The following is a 20508-nucleotide window of genomic DNA, read 5'->3' as shown; positions in this document are numbered from 1 at the left end:
ACCTTGGTATTTGGATCAAGTCAGATGCATTCAGCATAATATAATACACGTTATGCATTCTAATAAAAATGTATTTCATATCTCACATACCCTTAAGAACAAAATTGATCTGGTCCACCCATTCCCTGGCCTCACGGGGACTGCTGGCAGTGAACTGCAGAGAAAAACTATCATTGTTGATTTGGAGGCTATTCTCATTCTTCATTGTAATGACAGCAAGATGACTGAATACAGCTACAGCAGTGAGCAATGTGAGTGTGTTTGTGTGTGTTGAACCTGGTAAGAACGTCTTCCAGGGGCGCTCAACTCGAAGCACGAATTCTTCTTGGAGTCTTTCCGTAAACTGGGCACCAGCTCTGCACTGTAGCCGTTAATATAAAATGAGCCCTTCTGCTGCTTGTCTGAATTCAGAAGACAAAATCCAAGATTCTCAATATTTCTGTCTTTGATGTTCATGAAAAGACTTGTATACCTTATTAAACAGGGCAAAACATACCTTTGTCACTCCCGAAGTAATAAAATATGGTGTTGTTTAGCACACACCATCGCTTTTGCCATTCCATGCTGAAGAAACTGTGATCTGAAAAAAGAAAAAGATTAGAAATGCTTGTGGATGCTGTGATTTGTGATGCTTTGATTTGAAAGATTCCTACCACGTCTCTTCTTCTCCAGGTAGCCTTGCTTTAGGATGTTGCTCAGGTCCTGTGCAGCCACCAGAGGGATCTCTTCAAAAACTATCAATCAGAAATCAAGGGAAATAATGTTGTGAAATAATGTGGTATGATATAAAATGAATGAAAAACACACTTACTCAAACATGAAATAGAACACGTATGCTTATTGTTTATACAATGGAAATAATTATTTATAAAAAAACATAAGATTTTTTTATACTTTCGACAGAAGTCTCTTGGGCTCACCAAGGCTGAATTTATTTGAAAAATACAGAACAAGCAGTACTTTTGTGAAATATTATTACAGTTATAAATAACTGTTTTCTATTTTAATATATTTGAGAATGCAATTAATTCCTGTGATGGCAAAGCTGAATTTTCAGCAGCCTTCTGTGTCGCATGATCCTTCAGAAATCCTTTGAATATGCAGATTTGGTGCTTTAGAAAGTAAAAAATAAATAAATAAATTTATTAGAAATAGAATGTTATTTAACAAATTATGTATTTACTGTCATACTATCACCTCTAGTCAATTTAATGTGTCCTTGTTGAACAAAATAATAAATTTCTTTAAAAATGAAATAAATTGTGTGTATATATATATATATATATATATATATATATATATACACAATTTAAAATTACCATTTTTGACTGTCATCTTAAGGTGGTATAACCTCTAGGTTTAGGGAAGCATTTATATATATATAGCATTTATATATATACTATATATATATATATATATATATATATATATATATATATATATATATATATATATATAGTATATATATAAATGCTGTCAAAATAAATGTAAATGCATCCAACATAAAAGTTTTGTTTACATATGTATGTTCTGTGTATATTTATTGTGTATATATAAATACACACACATGCATATATTTCACAAAAATAGGTTATGTTTATATATTAAATGTATTTATTTATAATATAAATTATATGAATATAAATATAGACACGTAAATATTTTCAAAATATATACTGTATGTGTGTATTTATATATACATAATAAATATACACAGAACACACAAATATGTTATTCAAAGTAAAACCTTAGTTTGGATGCGACTTACTTAACCATACATCAATGGAAAGCTTCTTTATTTGGCTTTCAGGTGATGTATAAATCTCAATTTCACAAAATTGACCCTTATGACTGGTTTTGTGGTCCAGGGTTACACACACACACACACACACACACACACACACACTCACATGTCTGGTCAGCTATCCTTGTAGAGACTCTCCATAGGCGTAATGGTTTTTATACTGTACAAACCGTATTTTCTATTGCCCTACACCTAAACCTACCCCTTACAGGAAACTTGAGCATTTTTACTTTCTAAAATAAAAAAACTCACTCTGTATGATTTATAAGCTTTTGTACCCATGGGGACCTCAATTTAGGTCCCCACCGTAACCCGACTCCCCATTAGTCTGTGATTATTCAGGTTTAAGTCCCCACCAGAATATATAAACCTGTACACACACACAGAGAGATATTTATAAATATAGCAGTTAATATAAATTATATATATATATATATATATATATATATATATATATATATATATATATATATATATATATATATATGTATAGGTGTAGATGATGTACAAAGGTGTCCCATTAAGCTTTTGCACCCCTAAAATTACCATTTTTGACTGTCATCTTAAGGTGGTATAACCTCTAGGTTTAGGGAAGAGGGGGCTTGGCCCGGTCCCCTGATTGCACTGCTAATATGATGACAACTGTAATAAGAATATATCAAAATTTCGTGCAGGGCTCGCTGCACTTTAATCTGCACCCATGTGCCTATTTTTAGCATGTTTTCTAGGGCATATGAGAGTGGCAGCGCAGGCGAACAATTTGCTGCAAACAGGGAAACAAGACACAAATCCTCACCCTCGCGATCCGGCTTTCATCAACTTCAAACCTCAAGAGCTAAAAGAGAGCGTAGGCGACAGGTGGGCCTCTGGGCACGCTACCAGACTTATTTAAAACTCATTTAGACACGAGCAGATGCTTCCTTCCCTGCACACTAATGTCGAAGTAATCTCTGTGGCATCTCTTCTCTTTGAGCTAAGGATGCCATTCAATGCAGACAGCGTTATGCAGTCAACTGTGCAGAGGTCTTGAACTTGTCACTGTAAAAAAAAGTCAAAAGAACAACAATAAGCGCAACTGTGATGTGAGTGGTGGATATAACAGCTTGGAGAATCTAATGTCTCTATAAATAAGACTCAGCTCATCAAACGCACCCAGTCTGCGTGACATCAGCATCGAGCACTGTAGCCTGCCATGTTGTGTGTCCAGTTTATCAGACAGATGACCATCTCGCAGAGGAGCCCTTTGACCCTCACTCACATTCATGAACACACATGAGCCTTTTCTGTACACACGGTCACATCTACGTCGTGATAAATACAACTGTTTGTCAAGGGTAAGTTGATGTATCATCGAAAAAAACAGAGGCCTCGGTCCAGCCACTTCTCTGTTCATTTTTCTCTTTGTGCGCTTTCGTCCAGACACCTTTTACTCCCCTCATCCATCCACATCCCCCTCTGTTCATTTATCTAAAAGGTCAAGCCCCGGTAATAGTTCAGAAGAAACAGAATAAACAGAAGAAATGTGAGAATGGCGTAGAATTAACAGTCTCTCTAATCTTCACACACCTACTGACAACCTTCTTCCTCAGGCCTTGCTGTCTGACCCCATGGTGCGGTCAGAGACTTAAGCAATGGCAAAATGAATGGCGAATTTGTGTTCAGTCATTCTTCACAACCTAGGACCTGCCTTCCCGAGGAAACCAAACAGTGGGCGTGTTTCTGGCCAGTCACTATATTCGTGATTCTTCCACAGGGTAGCAGTGTAACCAAACATTTCACCTACAGAAAAAAATGGCATGTTTTTCTATTCTGAACTGTCTCCAAGGAAACCCAAGTTTCTGATTGGCCAAACAGACACAACATTTAACTTCAGTCATTTCCTTCAAACCAATCAGAGCTTGATATATTTAAAGCCACAGAGGACAAAAAGCAGCCAAAAAGGCAGTGGAAAAAAAATCAAGAGCTTGAACTACATTACATGTCTGCCTGTTTCTTACATTGTGTCAGTTTCCTTAGAGTCTACATGTTTTTATAAACATGCACATTTGAAACCATCATAAATAAAATCATTTACCTCTGTAGAACTATTAAAGTGACATAAAAAATGCACGTGGCAACGGTCTTGAGGATTTTCATTTCCACTATAAATTGCATTTTTAATTATTCAGAGCGGTGAGGTTTCTTAACTCTCACCCCTTGCATTCTCCCTCCTTAATTAGCAACAGGCCAATCATTTCCATTTAAACGTGCTGTGGATGTTTATGAATATTTCAGAGTGTTACATCACCATTGTTCTCAGAGGCTTTGTGCTGTTAGGCCTTTTCCAACTTCATTTATTTTGTTTTCTCATGTTGTTCTTTACCAACATCAATCATTCTGAAGTATTCAAAGACGAAAACGGAGCATCAAAATGTATCAAAAACCATTCATCAGAGGACTTATTTAGTTTTCGCTAAGCAGACGTTCAATTCCAAGCTTGATTTTGTCAGTAACTCATGACAAGAGGCACACAAATACGTGGAAATGTGGGGAGAGGAGAAAGGGAGCGACACAAAGCTAATGACTTTCCTCCAGGCGCTCTCCGCGGCTGCTAGACGCTTTGTGGTGATGCATGGCATGGCCTCTGCGATGTGGCAGGGCGAGATTGGTGGAGTGAGGCATTGAGCGTGCCACGCAGAGGGACGTTCATCAGTGCCACAGCAGCAGGAGAGCGGGGACTGATGCCACGAGAGGAGCTCGGCGGGATACGGGAGAACCAAGAGATGGCCAGCCCAGCCTCCCTCCCCCTCCTTCTGCAACATGGAGGTAGGCACAGCTCCAGGTCACGCTACTCCTATCTCTGCCTGCCACCACCAATGGGCTGCTGTGTTTACTCCTCACAGACTCGTTCGGCAGAAAACACTTTTGTAACAATGACATCGAAAAAATTTGACAGCGAGAGCAGCAGGTCTCAAATGAGTGGCGAACAAACAACCTCATATACTATTTAATTAATTACCGTTCGTCATAAGCTCATTTCAGGTGTTCATATTGGATAATAAAGCTGGGCTCTGTGCGCATTTAACATCCTCACCAACATGCATAATACTGGCTCCCAGGTGATGTTATGAGCACAGCAGGTGATTCGGCTATAAAAGTCTGATTGATGCTGTAATGATCCGAGGAAGTTAATGTAAAACACCATTAAATAGCATCACAGTTGAGTGACTATAAGTCAATGACAGGGCACAGTCAGCACTGACAGATGCAAAGGCCTGTCAAAGACATAAATGCGGCAAAATGTAGATTTATTTATACATTTAAGTTTGTTTTCGTTCAATGTTTTAAATGCCTGACAAAGGTCAGATGATCAAAATGTTACATTAAATATTTTATATTTTTGGCAATGTGCGTGATTTCTCTTCTCTGTTTGTCTCTTTATGACATTTGTAATTATCAAAATGCACATAATTGATCAAATTATTAAATATCTAGGGAAGATTGCATGTCTGCATTTCAGGTGTAGCCACCTCAATGTTTCCGAATGCGACCATCGACACAATACAATGATTTACTGTGGACACAAAAGTCAAGACCACTAACATGAAAGATTACTAACCGATCATGTGATCACATTTGCATACTGAAGCATTCCGTTATAATGCACCAAATTTTACAAATAGAGATACACTGAATTCTCAATACAGATAAGCTGCTAATTATTTTCATGTTATGGCTGATATCTGATAAATGGCTGATTTTAAAATTCTATTCTAATTTGTCTAAATAAATTTAAAAATAAAACACTACAGTCTTAATTAATCATTTTAATGCTACAACTGAATTTTGTCATTAAAATAATATATATGAAAATGAATATTAATTTTGAGGACGTTTAAGAGTTTTATTAAATTACTGTAATGTATATTTAACCTATATACACACACAACACTGATAAATGAAAAAAATATATATCAAGCAATAAGCCAAAAAGACAAGAAGATGCCTGTATATACAGTATATAAACAGTGCAAGAAATCTGCATCAGATCGATGCCCTATCCATGTCTTCCAGTTACGCACCGTGTGCACGGGACGCACGGGCCTGTGGCTGACCTCGGCGTGAACCTCAGAGATGAGGTGAAACAGAAGGCACGAGGGTCCCTGGGGGGCTGAGGGGAGAGGCAGGGGAGGAATGCTGATCAGGGAGCGATGGAGAGACCAGAATTACTACGCTCTCCTGTACAGCACTTGATTAGAAAAAAGGAGCACTCCGAGCATCCTTAACCCCCCTGTACTGCACACCAATACGCAAACTGCACACAGAGAACAGCAAATTGACACATTTTTCCTCATTAAAGGCAAAGGCAGTGGCCTCTGTGCAATGCCTGCGCATAGCAAACATTAGGAGGCTGAGAAAAAAGAGGGAAAGGCATTAGGGAGGGGGAGCGAATGACTGAGAGAGAGAGATCCCTAGGTGAACGGCTCAATTGAACATCACCTCTCTAAATTGTCCTTAACAAGAACTGATTCGATTTGAATGAAAAGGATCTGTTATTCACAACATGAGACCTGAAATCATGCAGCCCCTGAACAGTTGTGCTGTATTACTTATTATTTACAAGATTCCAGGATGGACCTTTAGCCGGCCTCTGTTTAAAGGCGCAATTGTGGGCTTCACACATGATGTGGGAAACCATTTACCATGCTTTAGTGCCACAACATTGTTCCTTTACTGACGAGCCGCACCATACAAGAGGAAAATTTATAGTCTGGCAATGAGCAAGGAAAGCAAAGGGGGTCCTCCGTTGAGAGACCAGAGCTCTATAAATTTTACCCCCATATATTATGACATCCAAAAGTTTAACTGCAAATACTATAATCCTGAGATGGCAGAGAGGTGGACTGGGGTGCGACAGCCAGAGGAGATATGACTCGAAAGCAGTGTCATCATCACACACTGCTGCAAAGAAAAATGAGTTCGGCGAGATGTGGAAATATACTTAAACTAGTGGAGCTGAGGCATGAGAAAGCTTGGAAATCGGTGCTGTCGGTTATAGCCAATTCACAAAGAAAAATGAACTAACTAAACATCAATATACAATAAAAATGAGTGTGTGTTTATTTCAACCAGAATTATGAGCAGGTTTTTAATAAAAGCTACAAAAAGAGGAAAAAATATAAAAGGAAGCCCAGTTCATTAATTTCACACAAGAAGGTAAAAGTGACTGCATATACAGATCTTCATCTATTACCTTTGTATTTAACAAAATCAAGATAAAAACACAGATGCAATGTTTTAAATAAACTACCTACATTAGACAATATAATATAATTCAGGCATTTATTTAATTATTTTTAAACATAGCATTGCATTGCTGCTGCTGTTTCGATTAGCCGTTCAATATCATTTTGGATCCATGTACAAGACACTCTATCACAAGCAAATGTTTTGAATGTGGGGAGAAATTGAGACATTCCTATAAGAGAAGAAAAAAAGGGTTGAGACGGGGAGTGTTGTATTTCGGAATGAATTGTAAAAACATCAGTTTAACCAATTAGAAAGTAACTACAGTGCTAAATTATATACCACCACCCTTCTGAGGTGACAGTGCAAGTTGTAAGTCTTTACAAATATAAGGGATTTCCAGGACAAAAAAGAGGTAAGCATGTATAATTTCTTCTGCCTTATAACTGCATTGGATCATGTTGATGGATGCTAAACAACTGTTATCATCTAATAAGCAGTTAATTTTGTTTAATTTAAAATATAACATCACACACACAGCTTTTCATCTGGGTGTTTAAAAAATAGGCCTATATATAAAAATATATAAATATCATGGCTAACCAGACAGGTTCGTAACAGTCTGTTTCAACTGGACCCACAGAATGGCCAACAGACTACATTTAACACACACTGCCTGTTTTGTTAGAGCTGCTCATCTGTTTTTTCTACATCCCAAATGTACATGTGAAATGGCCTAATATTGAAATATTATTTGTGTAGCATAACAATAATAATATCAAATAGAATAAAAATCCATGTTTTCTTGTAGGCTACTAATGTTGAAACAAAATATATTATAGTCCTAGTCCTCCTATTGCAGATATCGATTTAATTAATTTAAATTATATGAGAGCAGATGCACTTCGACGGTAAATATGCTATAGGGCTATAGCCTAGAGACTATTAAAAAAAAAAAACATAAAGGTAAAGGAATACTATTGGACGATTCCGTAGTTTTACATCTGCTTTAAAGCTGTTAGGTCTTCTTTGAACAGTTTTGATAATATTCCAGCGGACACGTGTCGACAGTCTGCGGACGGCAAATCAAGATTCATGATATCGAGCATCGATCACATGAGGAAGTTTGACGTGTTTGTTAACGCTCACACATGTGTGCCACACAGGTATTTATGACCGTCTGACAAACTCCAGAAAACTGCTATTGTGGATCTGTTTTATTTAACTGAGAATTAGTGAGTGAAAATAATCAGATTTCCAATTCAGAAAAAAAACATGAAATTCGATAGTACTAAGTAATGGCCTAAAAGTGTCGTTTAGTTTATATAAAACGTGTAAATATCAGTAGGATTGCTTTAGTTTGAGGAAAACGGTAAAAGCTAAATAAAAAAAGTCCACCAGAGGGCGCGTGTTAAGTGAAAGTGAACTTTGACAACACTGACTGTAAAATAATTCAGTAGGCCTATAGCATATAATACATACATAAAACTTAAAAAACAGAATCTAACATCTAACAGAACATGACGACGAATAAACATTTAAAATTAGGCTATTTAAATGACATCCTAATGAAAGTTGTCTCTATTTCTCACAAATATTTATTTTTAGTGTGTAGACTTGTAGGATAGGCTATATCTCGATTTTTTTCCGATTTTAACAAATAGGCCTACCTGCTTGAATTGATTTCTAGTAGGCCTATATGCTAACTATTATAGCCTAGACACCGTTCACATTTAAACCCATTTTTCATTTATTCATTCATTCTACCATAAATAATCAATACATTTTGTTAACTCAATGAGATCGTGATTTTTCAATTCAATCACCGGGAATGTTTCGACCTATGAAAAAATAAAACATCACAAAATATAGGCTAATTTTATTTCAGTAGGCTAACAGTAAATTGGATTAGGCATAAACAATACATTTATAAACAGCTACATATATCCAAAATTAAGCTATACATTATAGATTTTATAAATTATATTATTACTATAAATTGAAATATAATTATATTGAAATATTCAGAATAGTTCGTTTTAATGCTAAAAAAAATCCATCAGTGGCGTTATTTAGCTGGGCTTACTGCATTGCTTTTTACATCCTAACTAGCTATTATTCTGTTAAACTAGTTTCGTTTCCAAATAATAATAATAAAACATTTAGCCTACTTCACCTTTGTCGAGTGTTAGCCTATAGACTATTTTTTACATGAGTTCCGGATTCTCTTATTTTTGAGAAATTCGTTTAGAGCTAAATAAGCTAGGCCCGTATAGCCTACATATATCAGAACAATATTCAATAACCAAAACGAACAATTCTCATTCGAAATACTTTCTAAATACCTTTATAGTAATTTGCCTAAAAAATACCGTCTTTGTGGAGCAGCACGCGCAGTTGGCCTATAGGTCTACAGTGCAGGAGAACCGCGCGTGTCTTTGAGTAAATAAATAGAATGTTCAAAGGCTTCAAACGTTAAAAAATAGAACTACAAGAGCCAGCAGTTAACATCTGTAATCTTAATCCAGCCATGTATGAGCAATGTCCTCTTTATAAAAATAAAACTTGTGCTTTATTTTAAATAATTTATTATATACACAACACAAATCTGGAGACAATTTTCCATCTTATGCTACTCTATAAAATTTAGGAGAGCAGGATAAGTTAACTTGAAGTGTTTTTATTGGCTCAAGGTGCTTATGGACTGCAGCCAGGCATTGTTGTAACAAAAAAATCACTTCATGGAAAATCCTCATCTTGTGATAACATCAAGAGGATTTTTTCTGTTGTACATTGGAATCTGTCATATCATGGCCCTGCCAGTCATCATGAAAATGATTTGGTTCAGTGGTTACCGATGGTTGTGTTTTATCACACACACTGCAGTAATGTGCATTCAGGCCAGAAATCTCCCAAACTTAAATATAGCCTCTCACTCATGAAGCTCCTTACTCAAATTCAGAACCATGTGGGGGAAAAACCCTTTTATGATTATTACATGTTTCAACACTCAATTTAAAACATATGGTAAATTAGGCAATTAGCATAATATTTTCCATTTTTTGACAGATAAATGATACCTACACATGCTGACAAATCATAGGGTGGAAAGACATTTCATGGAAAAACAGTTCGTCTGGTCAGTTTAAAGATGTGAAAACATTCCAAAATGCTGCTGTAGAACAGACCTCAAAGAGTCAGAAACGTCAAATGGATTATGTCAGCAAATACAAACAAAAAAGAATCTGTGAATGTTCGTTTCTAGCATAAAAACATTGCACAAATGCCCTTGCAAAACACAAGCATTTGTAAATATTAAGAATGCAACAGACTGGCTGCCGAGAGCAAATCTGCATTTAGCTAAAACTAAAAAAGACACATAGAAGACATTTGAACAGCACTCCCTCCCTGTGGGTGCACAGGCGAACACACCTACACACGCTTTCATTTGTTTCCCAATGAAAGCATCAGGCCACCTGGGCCTTGCATCGAAACTTCATCAATCTCCAGAAATGGAATCCAGTGGAGAGAAAAATCAAATTCTCATTTGCAAGATGGGTAAGGGGGAGAGGAGAGAGAGAAAGAGAGAAAGAAAGAGCTGGAGGTACCTGGGAAGGCTAACCTCTAGCTGAACCCACAGCATTGAATCGTTTTGCCATTTGTCTGCGATACTGACAGGCCGCAAAGAAGATTAGACACTCAAGGTTGTGACTTCCTATTCTGCTTATTTCATCCCTTGCAAATCATGAAAGACTTCCTCTCCTCACCCACGGTAACTTTTACTAGACCGAGACATATTATATCGAACACAGAAGCAATATTTTCCTAACCAATGAAAGAAAATGCATGATGAATATAGTAATGTACGCTCTGTTGACTCATCATTGCAAAATGAATAGAGCGACTGACAATGATATGACATTAACAGTTGAAAATCTCTTCCGAATGATCACTATACTGGGCTGGAGGAAAAGTGAGAGCGTGTTTGGGTGAAACAGTGAAATTACAAATGAGCGAGAGACAGAGCGAGAGCAAATATCAGCATTTTCTGCAGCATCGTAGCCTTCTGAGAGTGAAGTGAACTTTTGAACCCGTATGGCAGAGGCAGCGATGCACTGAGGATGCTCGGGTCTAATATGTGTCTATTTCAATTAATTAATGCGAAGGGAAACAGAGGGTGGGAAAACAACAGCGCAGAGGAAAGATGGTGTCATCTTTGCCGAAGTCATTTAACGTGCCCTATGAAGCCTGCCAATGCCTCATACTTTACTCTTTCACAAAACCGCAGCAGAATATTAATCGCGATTGGAGGAAATTAATGGATGATTACTAGAACGGATGGATGGACGCTTTTGGAAAAAAAAAAAAAAAAAACATGATCCAAATCTTGTCCCAGCCAGTGAAACTTTATTTGAACTGTGCTGTTGCTATGGCAGCTGAGGTCAATAATGTAGACTCAGTTGCACTAGACAGAGTTCAGACAGGTCACGAATTGACCAGAACAAGACCCAGGGGTCAAAAGTTTACTGTAGGGAGGAAGAAACACTCAAAGTGTGAGCACTCACAGTAAATGTATGGAGTTAAGAGGCATGGATGGGTACCAGCTGACGACGACTCAAACATCGAGGTCATGTAAGGTGTTTGTGATCATATGGCTTCACCTCCTCATGCCATTGCATTAGGATAAATATGACAATCTGAGGCTGCAGGACAGAGCTCTGCCGAAACTTCTTGACAGTAACTGTGATGATGACGAAAATAAGATTTGGTCACTTTAGTTTGCTAAGGGTCGCTTAATTGCCAGGGTAAAATGTCTTTTTCATTGATGCAAGCTCTTTTTGGACTCTCCAGAGATCCATTACAATCAATTTCACAACCATTAATTTAGAGGCTCTAAGATATTGAGAAAAAAATTAAATTTACATCTTGATGATCTAATTTGTGATAAAGAAACAACTTAACTCTGAATCCTTGGCCTTTCTGATTGGCTTCTCCAGCTTTGCCTGTAAAGCTGTGGTGGGGTAAGATAACAGGAACGAGAGGGCTTTTGTTTCTGGACATAAATCAAGTCAGTGCACACAAAGAGCCCAGAGCATGTGCAGCCTTTGATAGGACATGCATTGATATTAGCCTCTTAAACACACAAACTCCTGTCAGACTGACAAACCATACACCTTTTCTGCTCTACTTGTTATTACTGAAATGATTGGTGGATTGGAGTCTTGTGTGCGATTTTATTTTTATTTATTTTTTAATAATTTTAGCAATCATTCCAAGCAAATATCTACTACTCAAACCATTCAGAGCGATAAGAATGTTTCTTTTTTCTACAACTTTTGCATTTCCTAAACTTGACCTGGCAAAATATCCACCCCACTGTGAGGCTCCTCCTGCCCTGGGCTTCCCATCCTCGGCTGCAGGGCTGCTGTCATCCAGACGAGGCTGCAGGCATGGTGGGGTCAACCGTGCGGTCTGCGGGTGAAACTCAGTTCACATTACCATACAGACAGGGGCCCTGACAATAGAGTGCCCATCTGTTCCTGTCAGCTATAACAAATCTAGTGTCAAACCTCCCTCTGGAGACAGGGAGGCAGCGCTGGCTAAATGAAATAACACTGACTCCTCCCATCGACGAGTCAACTGCAGCCTCGTCCTCCAGTCAGGTTAGAGCACAAGCAGACACAGTCAATTTCCCTTCCTCACACAGGCGAGCATGTGACATCACGGAGCGAGTAACGGTGCAAGAATTGAATGCCTGAACTATATTTACCCTCCGCTACAATAGGGTAAATTTGAAAATATCAGCATGCAAGGACACCAGCTCATTCATATCACATATGCATTTTGTTTTTCATTCACTTGAGCTAAGCAAAAAAGGGCTCTCAGCATGGAGCGTTCTTATTGAATAAAAGGCAAATGAGAAACCAAACTAAATCTGAATTGCTGAAAAAGGTGCACATTTGAATCTTAATCTTCATGATTATATTCCTCTCTCTATTTCATATGCAGCGAAATGCTCTCCCGCTCGAATTCCAAATGTCCTCTCGTAGGGTTTGATGTGAGATTCCCAACTGGTGAACTAAACATGAACCCTGAACTGCACTTGCCCTTGCTGGTCATTATCTTTATTGAAAGAGCGACATGATGCGAATCTTCTTCGAGTTACTTCTCTTTGACTTATATGCCTTTTCCGGCAAAGAAGCGAATCAAAGGAGCACATCCAGGTTTGACCCCTTTTGTTGCTAAATTACAAACAACATATAAAATAAATGGGACGATGCAGTATTCATTTTTACCAGGGTGGTGAGAAGTTTCGTGTCAGTGAACGAGAAGGCGTATTCAAGATAAAAACAATAATTTATGGTTTTCACAAATGGCAATTGTGTAGCCTGACATTTTTTTCTGTTCTGTATCTGGAAAACGGTTAAGAGACGAAAATAGTTCTATGAGGTAAAAATCTAACAGAAAGAAAGAGAGAGATTCTGATTTCTCTTTGCCTTTTATTGGATAGCATCATTTCTGAGCTATAGAGATCAATGCTATTGACTTGAATGTCCCTTAATTCTTTTCTTTTTGCTTATTTCTGCAAAGCTGCAGGCTTTTGATCCCTCTGAGAAAAATGTCAGTTGTATGATGAGTGATAAAGAAGAGAAAATGGATAAAACGCCTCTCAGGTACAGGGTTGAGTTTCAAGACCAGCTGCTTACAGAGGAGCTGGGGATGATCAGTCATAGATCATGGCCCGAAGCAACAGCAAACTGCCCACATTAGTTTGAAAAAAAACAATCAGCAAACACAAAACACAGATTTTGACGGGCCATTTTCAATCTGCAGTACATCCTGTTTTTCTCTCTTTAAACTTTGAATTACATTCCAGTTTGCGTTTTCCAAATTGTAGTAGGCTACATAAGTGTAAATATATTTGTTGTCAGAAGGACAAGAAAGCTAACATTTTGACACTATTGTTAAACACAGTCAAACATGCCACAGCTTAACCCCAATGACCTAACCTCAGGACCAAACATCCCGCTTGCCTGCCACTAGAGGGAGAGCTTAATCTCTTTTGTATGGAGGGTAAAGACCACCCTCCCATTCCCCCTCCACACACTCCTCAATGCCAACAGCAGAGTTGTGGGAATCCACTAGAGGGTGATCTGTTACCAAACACCTCCACTGGGGTATTTCATCACTACCAGTGAAACCCCCACAACAAGAAATGTTCTAAAGATGCTTTAGACTAGTTTCCTGTCTCAACTTATCACAGCTTACATGCATTAGACATTCGAGTAAACACACTCATGTGCACAAAGAGTGGCTTGAACTCACGTTCAGAAGCACCTTCCTCCTGGTAGTCAGAGGCCACTGACATATCATCTGAGGGTGCAGAGCGTCCCAAACTGGAGCTGCGGTTGTCATCTGAACTGTCTTCAAGATTGGATTCAACTAGGATAAAAAATTTAAAGTAAAATAAAAAATCAAGAACTTCATATAAGTCGAAACTCTGTTGAGTTAATTCGACAGACATAGGCCTACATAAAATGAAAATGCTGTGGGAGGGAAATCGAATCATTTGTTTCTATAGAACCATTGTTCCAGGAAAGACAGAATCTGAACGGAAATCTCGGTGAGCAATTAATTAGAATCATGAAACATCTGTTCACTTACATCTGTGGGGGAATTCTTGTGGGTGTCTGCAAAAGAGGATTTAAAAATGCTTTTAGAGAAGAACGTATTGTAAAGGATAAAATAACCTTCTAAACAAATGGACTTCACAATGTTCAGAAATTGTAATGGTTTGTATTCTTCCACTATCTTTCTTAGTCTAGATAAACATTTCAGATCTGCAATGAGAGCCGTACGACAAATTCTCAAAGAATCGAAGTAGGCGTTAGATTGATAGCAGGATGACTATCTGTAGAAACACATGCATCTGTAAAACAGTGCATTGCAGCGTTTGCAAATGATGCATTGACAGCTAAGTATTCATGTAAGCCAGTGCTGAAGAAAAAAAAAGTACGCTTGTTCTCCTTGCAAACACCTTGTTTCAGCACAGCAAACCACAAAACCACTCCAGCGGGTAAGCGCTGTAATTGTACTCCTTGCTTGTGAAAAGATAACAATAGAAGAACTGTGTCATTTGCTTCCTGTCTGTTTAACTGTTGTGTTTCATTTGTAGCTCAATTGGGAGCACAGATTCTCAAGCTGCAAATTATTTGCCTCTATAAATTTACTTTTTGTGGTTTTCAATGTGCTGTACAAACAACGAGGAACAAGTATGTGTCAGCTCTAATTGCTACGCATGAATAAAACATATTGTGACATATCTCACCTCTTTTGGATGACATTAAAATTTCGTAGGAGAATTTCCCTGGCCTCTTGAGCAGGAATACTAAGATTCTCATCCTGGAGTATATCAAAAACAAACAGCTCACAGTCTGGAAAAAATAAAAAGAGAGAAAACAACCTCAGTATAAGCTATGCTACATTAGTCTGTTTGTAAGATACAAAAACAATAAAATGTAAATAAAAACTAACAGTAAAATGTAAAAACTTTTACTTTGTATTTTTAACATGTGGAAAGAGAAAAATCTGACCAGAAACTCATGTGGTATTACTACTCAATAAAGCATATATGTTTTGAAATATGCAAAGGACTGTTCTATTCAGGCAAATGCCACAGAGGCCAGGATGTTCAGATGACAATAGTCATCCTGTCTGTGTGTCAGAACAGATAACATCATTCATGTGTACCATTTTGTACAAAATGTTTTACTGTAAAGTAAACACAGCAAAGCAGGATAATTAAAAGAGAAAATAAAACTAATTAAATCATAAAATAGTCTGTAATCATGGTTTAAGAGCATAATCCACAGTATGTTTACAATGAAGTGGAAAACCTACTCTAACTTGTAAAAACTCATCAACTGCAGCTAAACACTCACACTATTTTTTTATTTGATTTAAAAATTATTTAGCATACAAAAAGCAATCTTTAAAGCTACCTTCAAAAGTTACATAAAAAAACTAATAGGCTAATACAAAATTAAGTAGCCTACATATATATTCTATGCATATTGAAAGAGCACAAAATTCAATTAACAGTAACACAATGGAGAATACCTCTTAATAGTTGCCTGAAGTCATCAACAACCGTCCCCATCTCTTACTCTCGGAGTAAGACTTCAACAGAAATAAAGGCTAATAAAATATGCTGATGTCAACGATTGAAGGTCAAAGAAATTCTGAATGAACTTGTTGGTCACTTGTCATCCCACAGCATGAATTCACAGTATGAAATACAAAGGAATTGAAAGAGATATCCACACACACACGAATCGGTTCGCGGAGAGAAGATGAAGAGGAAGTGCAAAGCACATTGTTGTGAAAATGAAACGTGCCCAAAGAGATGTAGGCGAACTACTTTGTGACAGTGTCTTGAGTCTGAAATTAATGTCAAATTAATACAAAAAAGCCTATTACTGCTGAATGTACCTTTGCCACCATATTTTAATTTTTACACCATCCACCCGGTTAAAATAGCCTAGTAGAGTAACCTACGCCGTTTTCAATTTGCTGTCATCGCTTCAAGTGTTTTCGTTTGCAACGATTCAACAGCGGCGGGCCGAGATCAAACCCGCTGCACCTCGTTTTTAATCTCATTGTTTGCCCTAACCACTTTCTCATATCGAGACCATCGATCATGACTACACTATCAGCGGTCTAATGTGCGAGTAGTGTCAAAATGTTTACAGAAGGTAAAGGCCTATGATCAATTTGCTCAAATGATCGTTGTGTTGTGCGGGTTGGTGAGCCTATTGATATATTAGCATTTTATGCTAATGTTTACGACTTTACTTTTCATATTACTTTTCCTAAAGTTAACGTAAACAACATAAAACCAACCAAATTTCAATATTTAATTGTTCGCGTTTCTGAAACAATATATTGAACACCAGAATTGTAACCTTCCCAAAAACAGATTAAGCAGAGAGTTTGGGTAAAATTAAATAAAAACTTAATAAGAATGAAAAAAATAAATGTCACTAGTGCTGTCAAACAATTAATCGTGATTAATCGCATCCAAAATAAAGATTTTTGTTTACGTAATATATGTGTGTGCACTGTGTATATTTATGATACATATATACGCACACATGCATGTATATATTTAAGAGATATTTGTTATGTTTATATATTAAATATATTTATATATAATATAAATTACATGAATATAAACATACATGTAAATATTTTCAAAATATATACTGTACTATATGTGAGTATTTATACATAAATATACTCAGTACACACACAAATATTATGTAAACAAAAAGTTAAAACGATTAAAACTGAAAGGAATAAGCTTTTTAGTCAAAAGATTCTTGGCATGGTAGCTTTTCTGTCAAACAGGCCATTAGGGACTACAGGTGGAAAGATATAAATAAACTACAAACAATATGTATATATATGATAAACTAAACCACTTGCATGTCATATTAAAATACTTTATTATAGAATAGTTTATACTTTAGAGGTTTAACGTAACTTCAGTGCCTTATAGTGAGGTAAGTTAAAATGATGGCTCAAATTACCCCACAGCATTTGGCTCACTCTGCCCCATAGCTACCATTTATTTATTTATTTTTTTTTTTTTTGGGGGGGGGGGGGGCTAGCTAGCTTATTAATTCAGGCTAATATTGAGCTAAATGTTTTGCATGGTTTTATATGTTGCTAAATCACCTATATGCATCATAAATATTTTTAGTCCTTGTTAAATTTTCTTTGATGTAAGTTTTACTTTAAAAAGCTAAAAACATTTCCACAGTAAATGGGTGCCTTTCACTCCTCCCACGTGTTTCTTCTTTTCACAGTCTGGCAGAAATGATGGGTGGTTCCCAAATACATAGTCACAAGACGTGTATACAGTTGCCAAGATATAGGGGTTGGGTCAACTTAACCCACTTTCTCCTACATTTCAAATTTTGCATGATTTTACTGCGATAATCAGATTTAGCCTGTAGCTCATTTTTTATGAGCTACAGGGTATGAGCTACATTTTTTATCATCTACACTTCCTCAGTCGAATGACTCTTGTTCATTTATGCAGTCTCTCTGATTCATTTGCATCATATCACAAAGCTTTTGCTTACCTTTCACAATTGTTTGCAAAATTCTGAATCAGCAGTTTGATGCTGAGAGAGCACTTAATGCATGTGAAAGACAAAGGACTGCATCACATAGGGGCAGCACAATCTTTACATTAAAGTTATTACATTAATAACGGAATTTAATCAGAGCAAGGACAATTTATTTTTATTAAGTTTAGGTTAATATATAGGCTATTATATTTAGGCTAATATATATACACACACACACACATAATATGTGTTAGAAAAAAAAATAAAATAAAGAGAAAAAGAATTATAAAAAGATAGAAGAAAATTATTTTTTAAATATTTTTTTTAAGTCACTTTTTAAGAAGGCCTCTTTAACATGGTGGCTTTTAGCCCAAATATAAAAATCATAAACAGTCTTTTTGGCTCAAAATATATATGGTAATTTGAGGAATTCTCATTATCTAAACAATTGTGCAATCAAAAAATGATTACATATTAGATCTAATTTAATCAAAATCATCATGGCACGGGATGACTTTATGGTTCATTTTGCAGTGCATAGCGACAAACAAGTGTTTAGGAAAGTATTATGGTGCATTTTCTTGCTATTTAATGTATTCTGAGAAAAAAACAAATCAAATGAATCTTTTACCCTAGAGACCTTTATACATTGCACATACACTAACATAAGCCTTGCCTTGAAGACCAAATGTAATAGCCTACTAGGTTTTTTTAAAATGATGATTGCCTATGCAAAAGTTGTTGCCACGATGGTAGTGCATTGTGGTTCATTTCCAGTTCATTGTGTTTTCTGTGGCATTGCTTGATGGTCGCTTTCTGGCCAGTTGAAAAGAGCTCACTTGAGTCTCTATAATATCATGCAGTATTCTAATCGAGGCGATCCTTTAGTATAAGATTATTTTTCTCGCCTTTTATCATCCATCCAGCACTTTGGAAAAGTTAAGTTTTACTAACAAATACAAACAAGCCACACAATTTATGGTATAATTTTTTGGCAGTAGCACACGCAGGAGAGTTTTGTATTTAATACTTTGGAGTTTGTTCAAAGCAAATTCTGCTGTACAATGTCACTGATAATATAGAGAAAAAAGATTTACTTCGGCGTGGCTCTAAATATTAGACCTCATATTCAGTATTTTGTGATTTTTTACCAGTTTGTTAGGTGTAAGGCGTTGTCCACAGGTACAGGGTGAAGGGAGATCATGAAAGGAAAACAGCTCCCCCTGGAAAAGGGGGAGCAGAATTCCAAGGAGAGGACATGACCGAATGACCCCTTCGTCACTGTCCCTGCAGCTATGGCCCCGTTGTGAAGGTAGATAGAGGAATGAGCATGGCCCTCCACTCCAGCATGAGCACTGCCTCCTGCCTGCTGGGCACAGCCATGAAAGGATCTTGCCTTTGTAATCCGCCCGGGATTACACCTCCCAACAATGCACAGTTGAAAGAGCGACAAAGACCCAGTATCAAACACAGGCCTGGGCTGATGAGAGGAACCTGCTATGATCTCCTACCACCAACACTGCCATAAGCGCCTCTCATCTCCCCAAGAGAGCTCTTTTAGCATTCGCCTACTCCTTTCTTCTGTCCCCTTATCTGGGAACACAGGCTTTTTTATCTCTGCATTCCTTTTCATTTGCGTTTCACTTGGGGGAGGGGCAGAACTCTGTCATCTGATAGTCCCCCCTCAACCACCCCGACCTGACAGAACTCACACTCTAGCATGGTCACACACCCCTCGAGAGACCAGGGGTCAATATGAAGGCACTGGAACAGTTTCAGAGTTTGTCGTCTTTCCCATTATGAGATTCAATTACTATCAATCGGTTTATAATGTGTTTCCTGTTAAATGGTATGAAAACATTTCGGCCCGTTCAAAGCCTTGGGCTCATTTCCGTCGCTGGTTTGACCCTTTGAACTTAGTTCTGCTCCTTGCTGCTAATTAAACTCCCCACACATGCATATGACACTTCAGGCACTTACAGGCAGCACTCTAGAAGATGTTTGTGTGGGTGTTTAAGGGCCCGTGTGGTAGATATTTCCAAAGTAGATGGGGGTATGATAGTTTGTCAAAAGGATTTCCAAGGTATAAGTGTATGTCAACACCCACAAATCAATCATGCTGAACTTAGAGGAATGGTTTTCACTACATCTTAGTAGAATAAATTCAGTTCTCAGTTTTCTCATACGCAAATGGCTAAATTGTATAGAACTATTTAAAAACCACTGAAATGGTTCTGGGAACGTCTGAGCCGAAAAAAGTTAGAAAATGAGAATTTTTCAGATAACTTCTCAGAGAAACACCTATTCTTAAAGGGATAGTTCACCCCCCAAAAATGTCAT

The 20508-nt window shown here is 37.3% G+C and overlaps 1 protein-coding gene across 1 annotated transcript in view; it reads right to left on the bottom strand.

Moving 5' to 3' along the window:
- Nucleotides 1–16887, bottom strand: part of LOC306852642 (src kinase-associated phosphoprotein 1-like) — a 30140-nt gene extending 13253 nt beyond the window's left edge. The window contains exons 1-8 of the mRNA XM_079389641.1: nucleotides 16151–16887; nucleotides 15360–15465; nucleotides 14696–14721; nucleotides 14357–14473; nucleotides 654–734; nucleotides 497–580; nucleotides 277–401; nucleotides 91–154 (exon numbers count right to left, since the gene is read on the bottom strand). Coding sequence (XP_079245767.1) covers nucleotides 91–154; nucleotides 277–401; nucleotides 497–580; nucleotides 654–734; nucleotides 14357–14473; nucleotides 14696–14721; nucleotides 15360–15465; nucleotides 16151–16190 — 643 coding nt within the window. The 5' untranslated portion in view covers nucleotides 16191–16887. The remainder of the gene's footprint in view (nucleotides 1–90; nucleotides 155–276; nucleotides 402–496; nucleotides 581–653; nucleotides 735–14356; nucleotides 14474–14695; nucleotides 14722–15359; nucleotides 15466–16150) is intronic.
- Nucleotides 16888–20508: the final 3621 nt, after the last annotated feature.

Source organism: Barbus barbus, assembly GCF_936440315.1.
Source record: "Barbus barbus genome assembly, chromosome: 32".
In the NCBI taxonomy this organism is placed as follows: Eukaryota; Metazoa; Chordata; class Actinopteri; order Cypriniformes; family Cyprinidae; genus Barbus; species Barbus barbus.
This window is presented reverse-complemented; position numbering and strand designations above follow the sequence as displayed.